The 19,101-nt window shown below is 44.7% G+C and overlaps 1 protein-coding gene across 14 annotated transcripts in view; it reads right to left on the reverse strand.

The window, feature by feature from the left end:
• Window positions 1–19,101, reverse strand: part of ANKRD17 (ankyrin repeat domain 17) — a 1,381,421-nt gene that overhangs the window by 134,361 nt on the left and 1,227,959 nt on the right. For 7 of the 14 annotated variants that reach the window (XM_078676026.1, XM_078676019.1, XM_078676023.1 and 4 more), the window contains one exon: window positions 1,571–1,843. In XM_078676026.1, coding sequence (XP_078532152.1) covers window positions 1,571–1,843 — 273 coding nt within the window. Of the gene's footprint in view, window positions 1–1,570; window positions 1,847–19,101 lie in introns of all 14 variants that reach the window. The other 7 variants (XM_078676025.1, XM_078676018.1, XM_078676022.1 and 4 more) reach the window with 1 other exon arrangement.

Raw genomic sequence — 19,101 nt, forward strand, 5'->3', positions numbered from 1 at the left:
CTCAGGTGTTTTACCACTCACAGCTGTCTTACTAACTAAGCATGGAGGGTTAAACACTCGGCAAGAGGAACGATTATCTCAGTTCCAGCGGTACCTGGTTTCAGGTGAGTGAACACACATTGTCAAAAAAGGTGTTTTGGAGGTAAGTTACTAGTATTAAAAATTACAAGTGGGTGCTCTGAATCCACATTGAAGAGTATGAAAAAAAGGAACTGACGTCAGAGCGCAGAGGTGGCCCTCTATACAGCTCTAAGCTGTCATTTCCAGAGGTGGGACAAGACCGCCAGGGAGTCTGATAGCACCTTCTACAGCCACACAGGAGCAACTACTGAACAGTTTTCAGATCCAGAGTGGCACCTGGGGGAATTCAAAAGGTGATGAATCTGCATTTAGAACTATCCATCAGAAACGTGTTGTTTCTCAGTAATTAGACACTGTAAAAACCCAGCCTGGGGTTCTTCCAACTAAAATTAAAACAGTTATCATAAAATAGCATATCTATGCTCAAGCAGTGTTTGAGTTGTTCAAGCCACAATGCTTGCTTTATTTTAAAAATGTGAGCAAGACATTGGCTTCTTTTGGGTCATTTGTAAAATACTTGTTTTAAAGGTCACAATAAACTGTACCTATAGAAAGGGCACAAGTCAAATAGAGGAACCAAAACATCGTCAGAAAGAGCAATATCAGCATATTAAATGTTTTCCCCCAAAATAGTTCACAAAAAGAATGTACACTGAGGGTACAATTGACCAAAAGGTGGTCAAGTGTATCAAGTGAGCTCAAAGTGAATATGCAGAGATAGAGCAAGTAAAATAGTTAACAGTTATCAACAATTCATATAAAGCCATGCTGGGGATGTTTGCTATTAAATACCACATGGGTCCCTTGAGGGAGGAAAAAAGACACCTCAGTGAGGGCTGTCAGTGCTGCTTTGACTTTCTGCTAGAAAATAACCATCTTTAACTTTGTAAGAGCCTGGCTTAGTCCTTACTAAGACTTTATGGCAGACTTGAGTTGCGACTATTTAGCTATTCAATAGCTTCTGACAATGTCCTGATGATGACTGCTCCCTGGGTGGAAATAACTATACCAGAGACTCTTTTTCCCTTCCTCAAGAATAAGACTTAATAACAAATTTCCCTATATTAGATAGGAACAAATTGTTGCTAGCCTACTGTTACCTGTTTTATGTGCTGTATCCATCAAATTCACTTATTGCATGCATGCTACACTTGAGCATCGTGCAGTCACTTGTTTACCCTGCATTGGTGGGAACTTTTTTGTAATGATAAATACATGTAATACGTTGATATAACCCTGTGCGGGTCCCAGTTTTGGTCCCTCTATTTGACTTGTGCTTTTTTCCCCAATTACAATTAATATTTACCTTGATAACCTAAGTATTTTGCAAATGACCGCATAGGAGCCACTGTCTTCCTTGATCATGTAACATTACGCAGGTTCTTCAGGATATTGCTTAGCCCCATATTTCCTGTACTATCATAAAAAGGAGGACAGGAAGTACTTTAATACAGTTTTTAACTTTTGCATAAGTAAAATGAGTTATTACCATTTGGCAGATACTGCTCCATTCCTGGGCCACCACCCATTCCTTCAAAAGACCAGATGCCACTGTGTCCCACTGGAGTGGCCAAATTGCTCCCAATAGCAGAAGGGGTTGATGTTCCAGTTTGCCTAATACGTGCAGATCGCTCAGTCCCGATTGGTACAGGGACCTTTCTATCCAGCGGTGTAGAGGTTTGCTTTTCTGAACCTATGGATCCCGTGGAAGGTGCAGGTGAGGATGTCCTGGCCCCTGAGCTCACTGAAGAGGCTGGAGATTCTGCTGGGAGAAAATGGTGCTAGATTTAATATTGCAACATTTTCCATCCTTTTCCCAAGAAATATCAGTTGACACAAACCAACCCTTAACTACAGAATAACACCACATTTAAAGAGACTGATTCGTAAATGTCCACCAAAATAATTACTGGCACCCACAACTGTTTATCCATGGACTGGAATTATAAACCCATTTCTAGTGTCATGGCCTGAGATTCCTCGAGATTTTCAAGCACTACTTAACATAAAAGAAGCCTCCACTCAATGCTCTAATATTTAGGAATATGAATTAAAATATAAGAATTTCAAAACTATTTAATACTTAAGTGTACATTAGAAAAAGTAACAACTAGTATAAATTAGCTGAGTGTTCAAAATTCTATGATTGCTGTGAACTACGATTTTTTTCGTCTGCAGTTACAGATACATATTTATAGCAAGTTCTTGGAAAAAGCATGGTCCCACAGGTGTCATTTAATGGAATATCACTTGTGCATTAAATGATGAAAAAACATCTTGCATACATACAAAAACCACCAATAACCTTCTGTGAATCTAAAATGTGAATGCTTTGAATGTCTTGTTGCAAAGAGACCAGATGTTTGATGCACAAGAATTTTAAAGCACTACTTCCAAAGACAAACAGTCATCTCTACTGATCTTAACAATTTGGTATAATTCCAATTTAGACGGAGTCCCACCAGTGGCTGATAATTTTTCACCTTCTGCAGATGCTCCATTGCCTCTCTCCTGGCTTGACAAATTACCACAAATAACTACCCCATGGCCATGAGATTATAATACCATATATGAACCAAAAACCCTTCAATAACAGGCCCCCCCAGCTTTGCCTGCAATATAAAAAGTGGGATGTAGGGTTAGTGAATGGCCAAGCTCTGATTTAGGTAAAGCAAATAAGAAGCACAGCCCAAATAAATGGGCTTAACATGGTGAACTTTTATGAAGACAACACTATGCAGCCTACTTTTTTTACCTTCAGATATTTCAGCTAGACATATGCTTTTGAAACAATATGGCCAATACTTGAATCGGGATGACACTCATTGGCAGTATTAAACACGCCCGAAACAAAGAAAGGTGCTTAACACTTGAGCATAACTACTCGAACGAATTTGAAACTTTATTTCGATCCATAAAAACAGAATCATAAAAGTATGGCATAGCATATAATACAATTTAACTGTACAATAATCTTTCAAACATCATAAATTTCAATACATGGTTTACAAATCGATTTAAAAAATATCATATAAAAGAGACAATTTATCGATACGATAAATAAATATTAATGCCCAGCTCCAGACTAATCCCATTTGAGGGGGTCAACAGTCCATGACATTAATTAATAGCGTTTTCTGATGCTAAGTGCTACTCTGATAAAACTAAGAACAGCATTGCATATTGCTGGGGTGTATAGTGAGAGTAGATGTTCGTATCCCTCTTTGTAATATTGAGACCCAAGAGATAACAAAATTGGTCTAATAAATCTACTCCTTGGATCTTTGTACAAGGAACAAAAAAGTATTAAATGGAGGGTGTTTTGGGAGACTTTATTGTTACAAGCACAGAAGGGTAAACTCTCACAGCAACCCGCCTGTTGTGGAAATGCAAATAAAAAATGTAATGTTTCCAAACGAACCTAGTTAAGTAAAATCGCCATTGTGTCTGCCCTATATATGTAAGATAAGGTTGATGATACAACTTCCCCCTATGGTAGGCCGCACTCTCACTGCTTCGCAGCATGCCTAAGTTTGAGCGATAGGCCTCTTTGGTTAATTGCTTTGTTTCGACGCCAATAGATTCAGTATTTGAAAAGAACTGCCCCAAACCTATCCTATGGAAGGTATCCTTAACATATGATAACCATGGGATCTTCTAAACAAGAATGTTGGCGTGGCGCACTGCTGGTTTTTGGGAGGTGATTTATATTTGATAGTTTAGCAATGTTTGTGAAAGTTGAAGGTGCTCCGGCAGGTGACACAACTGGCCTAATGTGTCAGAACTGTTGAAGGGTTGAGTGTGCTACAAAGGCGTAGGCACATCCCTGCTTTGGGCACACTTATATGGTTCGTTGTGGTCATACAACTGACTCAGAGAAAGTTCAAAATATATCAATTTTCTATGTTTTATTTTTAAACGTTCATCCTCAAATTCATAGTTTTTTCAACTGTAACATTTCTTAGTTCAGGTTATCAACTTAATGAAGGTTCATCAAGGAATGCTCCAATGCATTTCGGACCCGTGGGGTCCTTTGTCAAGGAGCGCTGCAAAAAACAGGATATAGCTCTAATCAATGAATGTCTTATGATTATAATTACAAACAAGCAATAGTCAAAACAAACTAAAAAACATCATGCAACAATCTGTATGCATATACTTCAATTCATATGATTCAAAAATGGCATGGGAAAGTAAAAAAAAACATGAGAGAAAATGGCCGTACACTGAGTTTTCCATCGGGTTTATGGGAATGGGGGTGATTGGAAGAACGGGATCGTGAAAAATGGCTGATGTGCGCTTAAGTTGGGAAGTGGCGGGGGTCTGAAAGTGGGAAAAGGGATGCTGGATAAAACGATTAAACAAGCCGCTCGTGCAAGACGAGACTTACGTGATCAGCTTAAGTGGAGTTTCTCGTGGAATCTGGGAAAACATAACGTAATGAACGAGTAAGGGTAAGAACGTCAGTTAGGTGAGCGTTCTCAGTAAAGACGAGCCTCTAAATTAAACTTACTTGGGATGGTGAAACGTACACAGCGTGTCTGGAATGTCTGCAGCGGAGTTCAGGGACTTCGCGTGGTGAACGCGGAGTTTCTGGACGGCGATCTAAAGGGTTGGAAACCGATGAAGGACTGGTGGCAAAGAGACGGATGTTTCGGCCATCTTGGAGTGGGATGAAAACAAAGGGAGTGGTGGAACAGGATCGGGTAGTGAATGAACAATAAATGAACAGGACAAGCAAAACTAGGTCACAATGAGTCAATAATGTACCCAAAAGGAACTATAAGTAGCAGCTGAGTTCAATCCGGTCATTCAGACCATAAGGCTTCAGAGATTGAAGTCTGTAAATCCATGCTGTTTCCCTCTGTAGGAGTACCTTGTTAATGTCTCTTCCTTCAATTTTGGGGACCGTTTCAAGAACGAGAAATTTCAGTTAAGACACGTTATGGTTGGCTTTATTGAAATGAGTGGCCACACTAGATGCCTACGCCTTTGTAGCACACTCAACCCTTCAACCATGGGATCTTCTCATAGTGCTCAAGCTTAAGACAGTCTAGCAGTATTTCCCTAGTTAGTTTCAGGTCATCGGAGCGCCAAACCTTAATCCAAAGCAGTAAAGGGGAGACATGGATGATGTCACTCACAAATTCTAAGCCTACCTCCGTGTGACAAAAGATGTTAACAGTACTTGTCGGAAAACATAAGAGACGTTTTATGAACTTGTTTTCTATTACTTGGATATTGTTGCACAATTGCGTACCCCACACACCCGCACCGTATGTTACAACAGGGATACATTTAGCTTTGTATAGGGATTTCAATTCTGCAACCGGTCTCTGCCCCAATTTTCTGGAAAAACGGAAGATTGCCTCAACAATTTGAGTAGCTTTTTGGGCACGCGTTGATGTCAATGGATCCCAGTTTAAGGTTTTATTGAATAAGTTCCCCAGGTAATTGAAGCTGTCAACTTTCGCAATAGTCGAGTCCTTTACCAAAAGCCTGCAGGTTTTTACTCCTTTCGGGCCACAGACCATAGCAAAGGACTTGGCAAAATTTACCCTTAGATCATGTACTTACCCATGATCAGCGCCAAATTTAGGCACTGCTCATTAGTCCCCTTTCCCCTCCTGAAACCGTATTGGGACTCAACAATAACTAAACGTGCCAAAATTACTCTACCCATCAATTTGCAGGACGCGTCTATTAGGGATATTGGTCTATAGCAACTGTGGTCACATTTGTTGCCTTTTTTAAATATTGGGACCAACACCGCCTCTTGGCATGAACTCGGGATGCGACCAACCACAACTGCTTTAAACAGGAGTAATAAAAGCGGGGCCCACACATCAGTGTTATATTGAAAAAAGTCCAATGGCACTGCATCCGGCCCTGGGGCTTTAAGCGCTATGCCCTTTCTAAGTGCGGCCTCTACCTCAGAAAGGGTCAGTGAGAGACTAAGTGTAACTGCTGATTCCCTCCTTATATTGGGGAGCCCTTCAGGACAAGTTACAAGAGGAACCCCCTTTGGGTTAAAAATTCCCCCCATAATGAGCCTCCCATATACCCCCTGGAATGTGAGTCTGCAAAGTGTCTTTTTCATCGCTTTTTAAAAAAGGACGATTTATGACCTCCCAGAATAAACGACTATTCTTTAGATCTGAAGCTCTGCCCAGATCATCCCATGCCTGTCTTTTCAGTTCACTTTTACGTTTGGTGAGGACGTCTCTATAGGTTTTCCTTGCTATTCTAATCAAACCCCTATCACGAGGCACTAGACTTAAAGCTTTCGTTAAGCTAGATTGTGCTTTGGAGCATTCGAGTCAGACCATTTATGTGTGTTGCCCTTCCCCCCCCCATAGGTTTCAGAAGATGGGAGGCCACATTTGTTAAAAGAGCTTCGAAGCTGTCAATTATTACGTCTGGCTCATTTAGGGGCGTTAGGCAAGCTTCTATTTTTTTCCTTGTTCGTCTTAAAGATCACCATCTCCAAAAGTTTTGCATCCACCCTATCCCATCTTCGGGTAACCCCTTTGTTCTTACTTACTTAATTAGATGCTCTACAACCAGTGGTCTCTTGAACGCGGGGGACAAACTCAGGACAAGGGGGTTATGGTCACTTGCTGGATTGACTGGATCGAAAAGTCGTTAATAAGATGGATATATTTTCTGGAGGCTAATGCAAAATCTATAACACTCGTCTAGCCTCCCACTCCATGGAATGTAGGAAAACTCGCAGGTCTTGAGAAACTGAGCATATCTAAAACACAAAGATCATTAATAATTATAATAATATTTAGGGCCTCCCCTTGCTTTGAGTGTTTGAAGTGTGCAAGCGGTTGCCCGTTTAGATCTTCCAGGCCACAGACTCTAGAGCCACTAAACTTACATAAACAACAATTAATATCGCCTACCCACATAATGCAAAGAGGAGATATACTATAGGCGTACTTGCCTGTTTTGTGTGAGGAATTCTGCTGTCAAACGGACACTCTGCTTCTTACCCTCAGCTTTCCTGCCCTCCCGCTGCAGGACTCCAAACACCATCCCGGAGTCGGGCTGCAGAGCGGAGCGCGGTCGAGGGTTCAGGACTACAGGTCCCAGCAGCCTCAGCGGCGTCAGCCGCGTCAAGCGCGCGCCAGGAGGCGCATAAATCCGCTGCAACCCCGGTCGAGGGGGGGAGCGTACTTGCCTGTTTTGTGTGAGGAATTCTGCTGTCAAACGGACACTCTGCTTCTTACCCTCAGCTTTCCTGCCCTCCCGCCTCCCGCTGCAGGACTCCAAACACCATCCCGGAGTCGGGCTGCAGAGCGGAGCGCGGTCGAGGGTTCAGGACTACAGGTCCCAGCAGCCTCAGCGGCGTCAGCCGCGTCAAGCGCCCGCCAGGAGGCGCATAAATCCGCTGCAACCCCGGTCGAGGGGGGGAGGGTACTTGCCTGTTTTGTGTGAGGAATTCTGCTGTCAAACGGACACTCTGCTTCTTACCCTCAGCTTTCCTGCCCTCCCGCTGCAGGACTCCAAACACCATCCCGGAGTCGGGCTGCAGAGCGGAGCGCGGTCGAGGGTTCAGGACTACAGGTCCCAGCAGCCTCAGCGGCGTCAGCCGCGTCAAGCGCGCGCCAGGAGGCGCATAAATCCGCTGCAACCCCCGTCTCGCGGGACGCCGGGCGAAGCCCGGGCAAAGGGCGGGCCGTCCAAGGTTGGGTTGGGCCAGGGACCCTGCCTTTATCCAAAACACCCTTTATTGGATACAGCCTACGAGGGGCACAGACTTCCAGATAAACATATATTGTATTTCCCCTGCGACCTATAACGTTTGCTTCAAGTGTATTGTTATTTGGCCAAATGCCTGCAAAAAAGACACCCTCTGTCTCCAACACAATGGAGAACTATTTAGTTCAAGTCGTGACGAAAATCAATACAGAAAGAAGGGCTTCTTTGGGTCTGGAATCCCCTTTACAATCACCTTTGGTAGATACTGGGACTGAGGATTCATTCGCCTTGCTAAACAACAGTCTCCAGGGTGAGGCAAATGACTCTATCCAGGATACAAATAGTATCATGCCTAGTGGCATAGTAGCCAGTTCTGAGGAAAATAGTGATACTGACGCTTTGACTGTGCTTCCTACAAATAGAGAGTCTATCATCTCCGCTGCTCCCCCTATCCCCGCACCAAGGGTCTCAGGGGGTAAAAGAAAAGCCATTCAAAAGCGAGGAGGCCTAAGATCTGCCAAAAATAAAATTGCTACGCCACCAAGGAAAACCACCGACAACGATGAGGAAGATTTAACTGGGGAAACATATGTAACTCTTTCCGATGATCTACTACAGAAACTTTGTTGTCTAATGGACACAAAAATTAAAGGGATGGTAAAACCCCTGATCAGTAAAATAGATAAATTAACTGCTGAGGTAAGCAAACTGGAGGGCATATTAGGAAAAACTTTGGGGGAAGTGAGGAAACTCCCGGAAGTTATTTCAACAAGTCTCCAGCCATTGATGAGCGACATCCAATCTGGCAAATCTGTCGGACAGATTCCTGCAGTTGTACCAAACCCCCCACTGCCTTCATTGACAATCTTAACCGACAGGCCCTCCGGTGATGCACCGTCTATTCCATCTCATGGGCTACCTATTTCCTTGAAAGGATCATCAGAGCTTGTTGTGGAAGCCTCACCATTAGTTCTTGTTCTTGCTAATGTACCTCCACTAGCCCCTGGTGATGCTGAATCACCCTCATCATTGCTAAATAAATCGTTATCATGGCTAACTAATAACATGGCCATAACTTCTTGGGGCAAAGAGCAACTAGCCGATGAACTGGTGAATGCAAGAAGGGTTGAGTGGATTGGGAATAGGGTAAAAGAATTTCAGGGGGATTGTGTTGTGCTCAATTTTTCAGACCCCGAGGTTTTGCCAAATATCCTGCCCAATCTCAACCCGCCACAGAAAAGATCTACCCCAATCGTCCCATTGACCCTAGACTTTTTCTACCCTGGGAAAGGTAGAGGCCCTAATTGCAATACACTGAGAACAAAGTGGAATGTCGTAACTAAGAGGTGCTGTAAGAACCCTGATTATGCTGAGTGGGGTCTAGGTTTGGATAACAGATTTTCTGCTCTTTCCAACCTTGACGCATGTGATTGACTACCACCTACCCCCACTAACTTGTTGCAAATTCCCACGGTTGCACATCCAACAGAGGTGCTCAGTTGCCCATCAGTCTTACAAGACATGACCAATAATAATGTAATTAGAGCTGGTTCAACTGTAGCAAATACAAATGAAATTGGTATTGATGATATATTGTCTACTGTGCATGCTTGCAGTTCCTATCCAGCAATGGTAAATGCTACTGGGAACCTATTGTCTTGGAATATTGCTGGGCTTTGTTCCAAAATGATTTGTGGGGAATGGTTTGGGTTTGTGAGTCAGCATGATGTCTGTATTTTTCAAGAGACTTGGGCTTGTGATCCAATATTTGTATTGGGTTATTTGAATTTTTATCTTCCGGCCACTAAGGGCCCAAAAGGGAGACCGATGGGGGGTCTCACTATTTGGGTGCGCCAGTCTCTTAAGATTGACGTGAGAAATATTGAGCTTCATCAGAAAGATATTCAGCTCATTCAACTAAAAACTACCTCCCTGGATATTTATAACGTATACGCTAGAGGGGGCAGTGTAGGAAAATCTGAAGTCCTTTTGTCCTTGTATAATCTGATAGAAACTCACTCATCAGGGAAAAACATAGTAATAGCTGGCGACCTAAATCGCACTTTCGAACCACTAGACACTAGCGATGACCATTTGGGTACCGAGGAAGATATGCTATGGGAAATCCCTGCTCTTAATACTACCCCAATAATACGCTGGACTGAGGATATCCTTGGCCTGAACGCTATGTGCCTTGAACATGGGCTAAGGGCCTTGAATGGTCGGACAATGTCTGACAGAGTACCAGCTGTGACATTCAACAATGGGAGAAATAAGAGCCGTATTGATTACGTTATATGTAGCATGCTTTTATGGCCATCTGTCACTGATATGGTTGTTCGGGAGAGGCTCGAGAGTGACCATAACCCTTTATGTGTTCTCCATAAGTGGTGGATGTCTGATATTGTTTCAAGTACCCATGTTGATTCTCTTCCACCCCTGACTGTACCTACCAACGATTTGCGCAGACTGAGGTGGACAAGAGTCAGAACTGACCTGTTGGTTATGGAGAAAATAAGTATGGCAACTGACAAGGCCATAGTGGCCCTTGAAGGTGACGCTGGGCATTCTGCTATCGGAAAAAATGTTACCAAGGTTCATGATGACCTTTTTGAAGAAATAAAATGCCACTTCATAAAACCGGCAAACAAAAGGAGGCCTGGGGCATACAGGCCTGCTAAATGGTTCAACCAGGAATGTAAGGGGGCTAGGGCCCGTTTGGGTGCTGCAATCAAGAATAAAAACACGGAGGCTAATAGGACAGCTAGGAATCAATATAAACGTTCCATAGCTAAAGCTAAAAAAGACTGGGACGAAGCTCATTGGAATATGCTAAAGAGTGCCAGTGACCAAAATCATTCTCGGCTATTTTGGCATATAGTCAAATGGGGTCATGACAGGCTCGAAGATGCCGCAACAAACAATGTCCCCCAGGATGCCTGGGTAAAATTCTTTAGCGTACAATACGCTTCTAGTGACCAGTCTGTTGACAAAGTGTGCCTTCCTCCTTCCTTGATAAATGACGATATTTTCTCACAGAGTGAAATACTGTCAGCTCTCAAAACTGTACATAGTGGTCGAGCCCCTGGTATTGACGGAGTTCCCGCTGACGTCTTCTTAAATGACATTGTAAGATGGTGTAAATATATCTATCTGTTAATTAATCACATTGCCAGAGGTGCAGACATTCCAGCAACATGGCGGGGTGCGGTTATCATCCCGGTATATAAGAAAGGAGACCGTGCTCAGCCTAGTAATTACCGCCCAATCAGTCTGATCGACACTATTCAGAAAATAGTGGGGCGCGTAATCGTTAACAGGTTGCTTGACTGGGTTGAGGATAACAACATCTTATCCCCCTTTCAGGCCGGTTTTCGTAGGGCAACCAGCACTGTGGACCAGGTCTTCCGTCTCCAACTGATTCAGTGGAGGACCGTGGTGTTAGGCGGAGGCAGCCTGTACGCAGCATTTGTTGATTTGCGGGCTGCCTTCGACCTGGTACCAAGGGCTAAACTCTGGGAAGTACTCGCGACCCTTGGGGTCCCTGGGGAACTGTTGTCCTTGATAATGCGTTTACATGAGGGTAATTACGCTAAAATTCGCTGGGGTGGGTATGGCAATGACACCGCCGAATTCCCAGTTGAGCGCGGGGTCCGGCAGGGATGTTCAATGGCCCCTACTCTTTTCACTCTTTTTATTAACGGGGTGGTTTCTTGCATGCAATCGCAGGCAGTGGATGCTCCCTTTCTCGCAGGTGAAAAAGTTCCAATTTTAATGTTTGCCGATGATACTTTAATTTTATCTAAAACACCAGCTGGGTTGCAAAAAGCATTGGCAATATTTGATGATTTCTGTATGGATCACGGTCTGGAGGTGAACGGGTCTAAAACAAAACTCATGGCCTTCAATCCCCACAGAAATTTTAAATCTAACATTTCCCTGAGTGGTCGTACCCTGGAGGTTGTAAAATCTTTTACTTACCTAGGGATTCACATTTCAAATGATAATAGGTGGCAGTCACATCTTAACATTGCTACTTTAAGGCACAAACAATTAGCTGGTACAATTATTAAGGAGCATAGGAAATCGCTCACTAAGCCTATTAAACCTCCATTGATAATCTATGAGGCAAAAGCAATAGGGTCTGCCCTGTATGGAGCGGAGTTATGGGGGCACGAAAACTGTCGAACTCCAAACTTCGGAAAATAAATTTTATAGAACACTGATAGGTGCCCCCCAGAGCAGCCCGCTATTGCCGCTAAGATACGAATTAGGTAGGAGAGCGATCTCTGATAAAGCTAAACTGCGCCCGATTTTATACTGGCGCAGACTTTGGACCACGCCGGAGCTTTCACACTATGCGAATGGGTTTAAAGATGTTGTCAATGCTGATTGTTACAATAAAATTAAATGGTTTAAATCACTAAAGCTCGCTTTGTTCGAATTGGGACTCGATGCTTTATGGACTGACCCAGCGGGAGCTTTATTTCCTTCCAAGTCCACCCTAAAAAACATTTATTGGGAACATGTTGTTAACAAGAGCACGCTTAATACAAAATGTGGGTCCATGACAACAGCTACTTGGAGATCAAGTTGTACCCAGTTTATGAATTGTATTGGGATTACATATCAAACCCTATGGACAGGAAACTGCTTTTCCAACTGAGGGTAGGTTCCCTCCCCCTCTCTAATTTAACATCGAAATGGAAAGCAGGGGGTGTATCGATTTGTCCAGTCTGTGGGGTTGGTAATGAGACACTTGGTCACTTCTTGTTCTCTTGTCCAATGTACTCTGCACCACGGCGAGCCTGGTTAGCCCCCATGTGCAAGAACCTAGGTACAAAAAGCAGTATGGTAGCATTGCGGATTGTAAGATCCACATCTGTTAATTGGATTATAATTGCTACTGCAAAGTATCTGGGGTGGGCTTGGATTATAAGACAAAGATTGCTGGCAGGATAATTATTTTAGACACATGTCTATTCTCTTTAATAATTCATTGTATTACAGAGACTGCTAGACAATTGTCTATTCTCTGTAAATGCTGATTAGTTGGTTAGAGACTGCTAGACTAGTGTCTATTTATCCTTGTAATGTATATATGGATTATATGTATCATCGGCATGAAATTTTACGACATGCATGAGTTTTTAATTGTTTTTTGTGTCTACTAATATGTGTTTTTACTTATAATGAACCTACACCTGCTATTTCATATGTATATTGCTTTTAAAAAAAAGAAAATCTTCACTTTTGTGCTTATGTCTAAATTGACTATGTAAATTTAATTGTTTTTTATTACATGTATGTATGTCTGCTTTTATGAGTAATTACTCGAATAAAGCACTTTTTGAATTGACTATTAGTTATTTTAACAATCTCTTCTTGTAGGTTTTGTATAACCACTGTGGTTTGAGGGTCAAATATGTTGTAATACCAATTGATTAAAAGTAAGGGGATTAAGAATACATCCTTAATAATTAGTAATTGGAACCAAGGGCACGACATCATTGAATCAATTTTTAGGCTATCATGTTTTATAGAGATGGCTGTCATAAGACCACCCTTAGCTCGTCCGGATTGCGAAGGTTCTGCTGCAACATTAAAAGATTGGTAGCCATCCAGACCGGGAGACCCCCTACTCCATGTCTCCTGAAAACAGGCTATGTCGAAGGATTCCACAAGTTTTAACCAAGCCGAATCCTCTAATCTCCGTGATAGACCGGCTATATTCCACGAGATCAAACGGAATAGGTGGCCGTCAATCTTACTGTCCGGGTTCTCCATATGTGTAATAATTTGTGACTCATTTACCTCATCAGCTCTCAGTGTCACTGCCTGTAAGTTACTACCTGAAGCCAATGAGGTAGATTCTACCTGGCGGGGGCTATTTCTTTCACCCTGGGGTGAGATATCCACCCTCTGCTTCCAGACATCTGTCTGACACCCGGTTGGAGTTGGTGGTCAATCCACCATCTCCAAGCAGCTATATCTGTTCGAGGTTGGGGTTCCTCTCCACTGGTCCCTGAAAGATGGTTCCTGTGTGGGATATCTATTGGGGTTTCCCCCCCAGTCAGCCCTAAAGGTATGTCTGATGGGATTTCTGCCCCAGTCCTCCCACTCTCTATCAGGAGCTCGATGGCCTACTCTTTGCCAATTTTGTTCGTGGCCTAAGTCGTAATGAGTCCCGGGGGATAAAAAAAAGGAGAGACGTTTTGTGTCTATCCCTTCAATGGTATACCGAGGGCCCCATGAGCAAATGTGATTCACTGTACCGGGGTCATTGAAATTAACCAGTATACAATCTCCCTCAATCAGTTTTTTCCCATGATCCACCCAAGGGACCCTACGAACTGTTAAAATCGGACTAGACCAGTAAGGTGGTAGAGGGCGATTCTTATTGAGCCAGTGTTGAACTTTATTCCTTAGTGCCCAAGGAGGTTCGTCTGAGGTATCCGACAATACGGGGACACCGGTCAATACTACCACAAAGGGACTTGCCTCAGGGGGGAGATTAGCAGGAAATCTATTATGAGACGTATAACTACTCAATTCTTCAGGGAGGTGTTTAAAATTTGAAAAGCCAATCAGTAGGGCACAGAGAAATATGATTTATGACTTTTCAATGCAGCAATTGTACTGCTTAAAAACTTGCACAAACAACTATTTCCCTACACTAATTCATCACTAATACTTTTTTGGATCTGCAGAAGCATGCCACTTGCCAAAAAGCAGTTTGACGCCTCATCAGGGGTAACAAGCGCTATATAAATGCAATTACAACTTAAGTACAAATTCATTTTAACAGTCATACTGAGCATACCAAAATACATTCTGCATTCTTATTTCAATGTATGTAACTGGTATTGGGAAACCCATATTTTTAAAGTATCCGTCTCACTCTTGTGGCTGTCCCTTTCCAGATGAGACATCATGATAACAGGCAAAGGTGGTCATGTGGACGGTGTAGGAAGGTGGATATCTGACTATGGTTACCCCCAACTTTTTGCCTAGTGTTTTGCTGGTTTTTGACTTAGTTGGCCTGTGATCCTGCTATTCAGGACCCCAGGCTTCCTGCTCTCTCTGTAAAATGGACTCCATGTACCTTAGGTGCTTTTACCAATTGGTACTGGGCCACCTTATCAGTCCCTGTACATTATACCTTAGGTATCCAGGGCATAGGTGTACCCAGGGCCTACCAGGGGCTGAAGCATGTATTATGCCACCCCTGGCTGGCCATCTAAAACTGACACAACTGGCTGCACGACAGCTGGGGCAAGGTGGTGTAATCACCCTTTGCTATAGATATAGTATACCTATATCTAACTCTAAAATGGACACATATCCTCCTATCAGTCACTCCTATGGCAGGCCTTAACAATCCTGAAGGCAGAGTGCTTGGAATTATGTGAGACGGTGCTCTGGCATGAGCTGAGCCCGTCTGCAGCTTGCGGAACCAAGTCCTAATAGCTGTTCCATGATAACGCTATACCATATACTCTTAAATGCATTATCGACCTCGCGGTTGAATGCTAACTCAGGTATAACATTATCAAAACATGTCGAATAAGGTGTCATACGAATTGGAATACTACCCCCTCGCCAATTCTGGGGACGGGGGTAGCATTCCACCCTTCTAGAGGGACACGACATGTATGTAACTGTGAACCCCGGTTAAAGTTAACTCGAGCCTTGGCATCACAAAAAGGATGCTGTCACCACAGACACAAGTCTGACCTCCTGCTGCTGGGAGTCCTTCCAGTGAGGGCGGCTTGGACAAAGGGTTTCCTGCCTTGGGAGGTGCTAGCACCACCCCAGACAGGGTTTTGTGTATTGGGTAGGATAGGCCTGAAAGGAATGAGACATGCCTGGGGCACACAAGGTGCCCTGTGCATACACCGGTTCAAACCAGTTGCTGGGGCACTCCAGCCCCAGCTCTGGCGGGAAACCGGACAAAGGATAGGGGGTGTAACCACCCCCCTTCCTGGTCCCACCCAGGGGAGGGACCTAGTCAGTAGTGCAGCCCCCTTTAGCAGGATAAAGGTAGGAGCTGGTCCCATTCCAGATTAGATTAATCCTGAACTACTCTACAAGAAGAAACTCTGGACTTCGACGTTCTGCTCCACAGAAGACTGAAGAAATCTCCCTTGTGGGCAAGGAGTGTCCACCCTGCATCCGCAGGCACCATCAAGCGTCCAGCGGCTTCGCTTTGTCGTCTTCCCTCGAGGATCCAGACTTCAGAGCCCGACGAGACCCGGATTCCCAGACCTCTCCGACCTCAACTCACATCTACAGCAAAGCTGAGACCCATGGGTGCGACGAGACACGTGGGACTGGCCATCTTGAACGAACCTGCACTTCTCTTCCAGCACGACTCCCGAGGTAAACTCGACCAAGTGCTTTGGGGACTGAGAAGCCCCAGCCCCGAGCAGCCCCTGTACCGAAGATCAGCCCTCCAGCATCCACGAGATCTGCGTGGGGCCCTTCTGCTTGTTTGCTGCTCGACGCGTTGTCTGGTCACTTGCCGGCTGGCTAGTGGCCTCCTAGACGACAAACCTTTGAATCTTTGCTGCTGGTCTGGTTGCTCCAGACTGGCCCTTGCTGCCTTCCAAAAGAGGGGCACCCCAGACTCTCCTAGTCCGCACCAGACGCTTTTTCCACTCACTGCGTGGGTTGCCTTTGCCAAGGCCTGTTGACGCCGATTCCGGATCCAACACCGCCGACAGCGAGAGCCTGCGTGGGACAGCTCGTGCCTCCATCCTGGTCGTCGAAGACACCTCCTGGTCCACGTGGCTGCAGAGTCAAGCGTCCACTCTTCACCTGATCGAGATGTCGACATCTGGTTCCTTCCTGGTTCCACTCCAGTCACTGGCTAGTGACTGTGAACATTGTCCCCTCTGCTTTCAGGTCGCCTTCACCGATCCACCCTTGGATTGCACCGGATATCTTCCTCCTGGTCGCCTGCAGCATCTTTTCTTTCAGGCTCCATAGACTTCAACTCGAGAACCCGACGCACTTTGACACCTGTGCACTCGCAGTCCGTGGGTGAGGTAACAAGAGCATTTCGGTGCTCAAGGGTAGTTTAACTGTCCTAGTGTCCAGTTCCACAGTCGTTTTAGTCCTATCTAGTCAGGATTATCCATACTCACCTTTAACTTGAACTGTACTGTCCATAGACGTTGTTACGCATCTGGCGTGTGAGTTCACACTCTGCACACGCGTCCCTTGGGCCTCCTCTACTTACCTAAGGTGAAGATAGCGTAGTCCTAGCGAACCTCCAGCCTCTGGACAGCTCCATTTCTTTTATCGACTCTCACATTCCACTTACTTAGTATATGGTTTGTCGTGCCTCTAGGGCACCATTGTAATTTTGTTCAACTTGTCGTATTTTTCTTAAGAGATTGTCATGTGCTTAGCCCTCTGACCTCATAAAGAGTTCAGAGGTGTTGTTATTAATAAATATACTTTTTATTTTCATAACAACCTGTGTGGTGTCCCTTCATCTGGTATTCAAGGGGTTATATTGTGGTAAAACAGCTGGCTTCACATGCCAAAAGAGTTTAGCCTAAGACTGCTTTGTCCATGCTACCATTAGGATAGCTGGTCTATAAGGTTGACTTACAACCAATCACCATAAGGGTTGTTTGGACTGATACAAGGTGATCACTAGAACTAGTGAGCATCATATATCAGGCCAACTTCTCACAGACGGTCAGCAATCGCATTCTGTCTGCAACATGATCCCCAATACAAATATATTTGCAGCATCATCAGTGGCTTGAAGTGATGGAAATAATATACTTGAGGAATTGCTGTGAATATTGCAAGGAATAGTGAAAAGTTCTAATTGCTAAGCCACTCAATATCCACAATTATTGTTGAGTGAGTGATAATTTTATGTGCAGTCCTAAGTCCTAAGCAGAAATGAGGAGCAGGTCCAAGTATTCATCCATATAAACCCCATCAAAACCATTAGTTAGCGCTGTATGGGAAGAATATTAAAGGTTGCAAAACAGCTTGTCCCAATAATCGGCAAAGGGCCAACTTCCAATCTTCACTAAACCCATGAAAGTGACTAATGCACAAGTTACTACTTGTGTAACGATATATCTGTAAGAGACATTAGTTAGTATTAGATTCCTTACCTTAGAATATCCCCAGGCGTCAGACTGGATCCGGAAACTTTTGCGTAGCAGTACCCTTGCGCGTCGGTAGGCGTCGTCTGCGGCTCCGTGTCCGTCGTCGGCGCCGTGATGACGTCGTCGGAGTACTTAGACGCCGCCTCCGTGTGCTGACGTCAGTTCTTAGACACAGCTTTTCCGCGCCAGAAACGCAGAGCCATGTTAAAAACCAACACTGGTACCATTGAAACTAGGGCCCTGAAAGGGGACAACCCTAACCCTAGATATTGGTTCGCAGAACGGGGAGGATGGGTGGGTCGGTAAGGAATCTAATACTAACTAATGTCTCTTACAGATATATCGTTACACAAGTAGTAACTTGTGCATCTGAAAGAGACACGTTAGTATTAGATTCCTTACCTTAGAATAGATACCCCTGCAATACCAACCCCAGTGGTGGGTCTGCGAACCAATAATCACACCAGAAAGTCCTGGAGGACGGAACGGCCAAAGAAGCCATCCCTCCGGACTTGGCTGTCCAGGCAGTAGTGTCTTGCAAACGTGTGCAGCGATGCCCACGTAGCTGCCTGACAGATGTCTTGTAAGGGCACACCCCTGCCTAGGGCAGTGGTAGTCGCCGTGGCTCGGGTAGAATGAGCCCGTAATCCAGCCGGGGGCTCCTTCCTAGCCAAAGAGTAGCACGCCTGGATACACAAGATGATCCACCGGGAGATGGTCCTCTTGTGCACCGCTTTCCCCTTCTTAGCTCCCACGTAACCAACAAAGAGTTGGTCATCCACCCGGAACTGGCGTGTGCGATCCAAATAAAATGAGAGCGCATGTTTTGGGTCCAGACGGTGGAGCCGCTCTTCCTCTTTAGGGGGATGCGGTGGCGGAAAGAAGGTTGGCAAGGTGGTAGACTGCCCGATGTGGAAGGCCGTGACAACCTTGGGCAGGAAAGAAGGTTTGGTACAAAGCACCACTTTGTCCGGATGGACAGAAAGGAAAGGTGGAGTACAAGAAAGAGCCTGGAGCTCACTCACTCTCCTGGCAGAGGTGATGGCAACCAGGAAAGCCGTCTTCAAAGTCAGAAGGCGGAGGACAGTTGTGAAGTGGCTCAAAGGGAGCGCACATCAGAAATGTAAGAACCAGGTTCAAGTCCCACTGAGGCATCACAAACGGGACAGGA

Source organism: Lissotriton helveticus, chromosome 2_1, assembly GCF_964261635.1.
Source record: "Lissotriton helveticus chromosome 2_1, aLisHel1.1, whole genome shotgun sequence".
Classification (NCBI taxonomy): domain Eukaryota; kingdom Metazoa; phylum Chordata; class Amphibia; order Caudata; family Salamandridae; genus Lissotriton; species Lissotriton helveticus.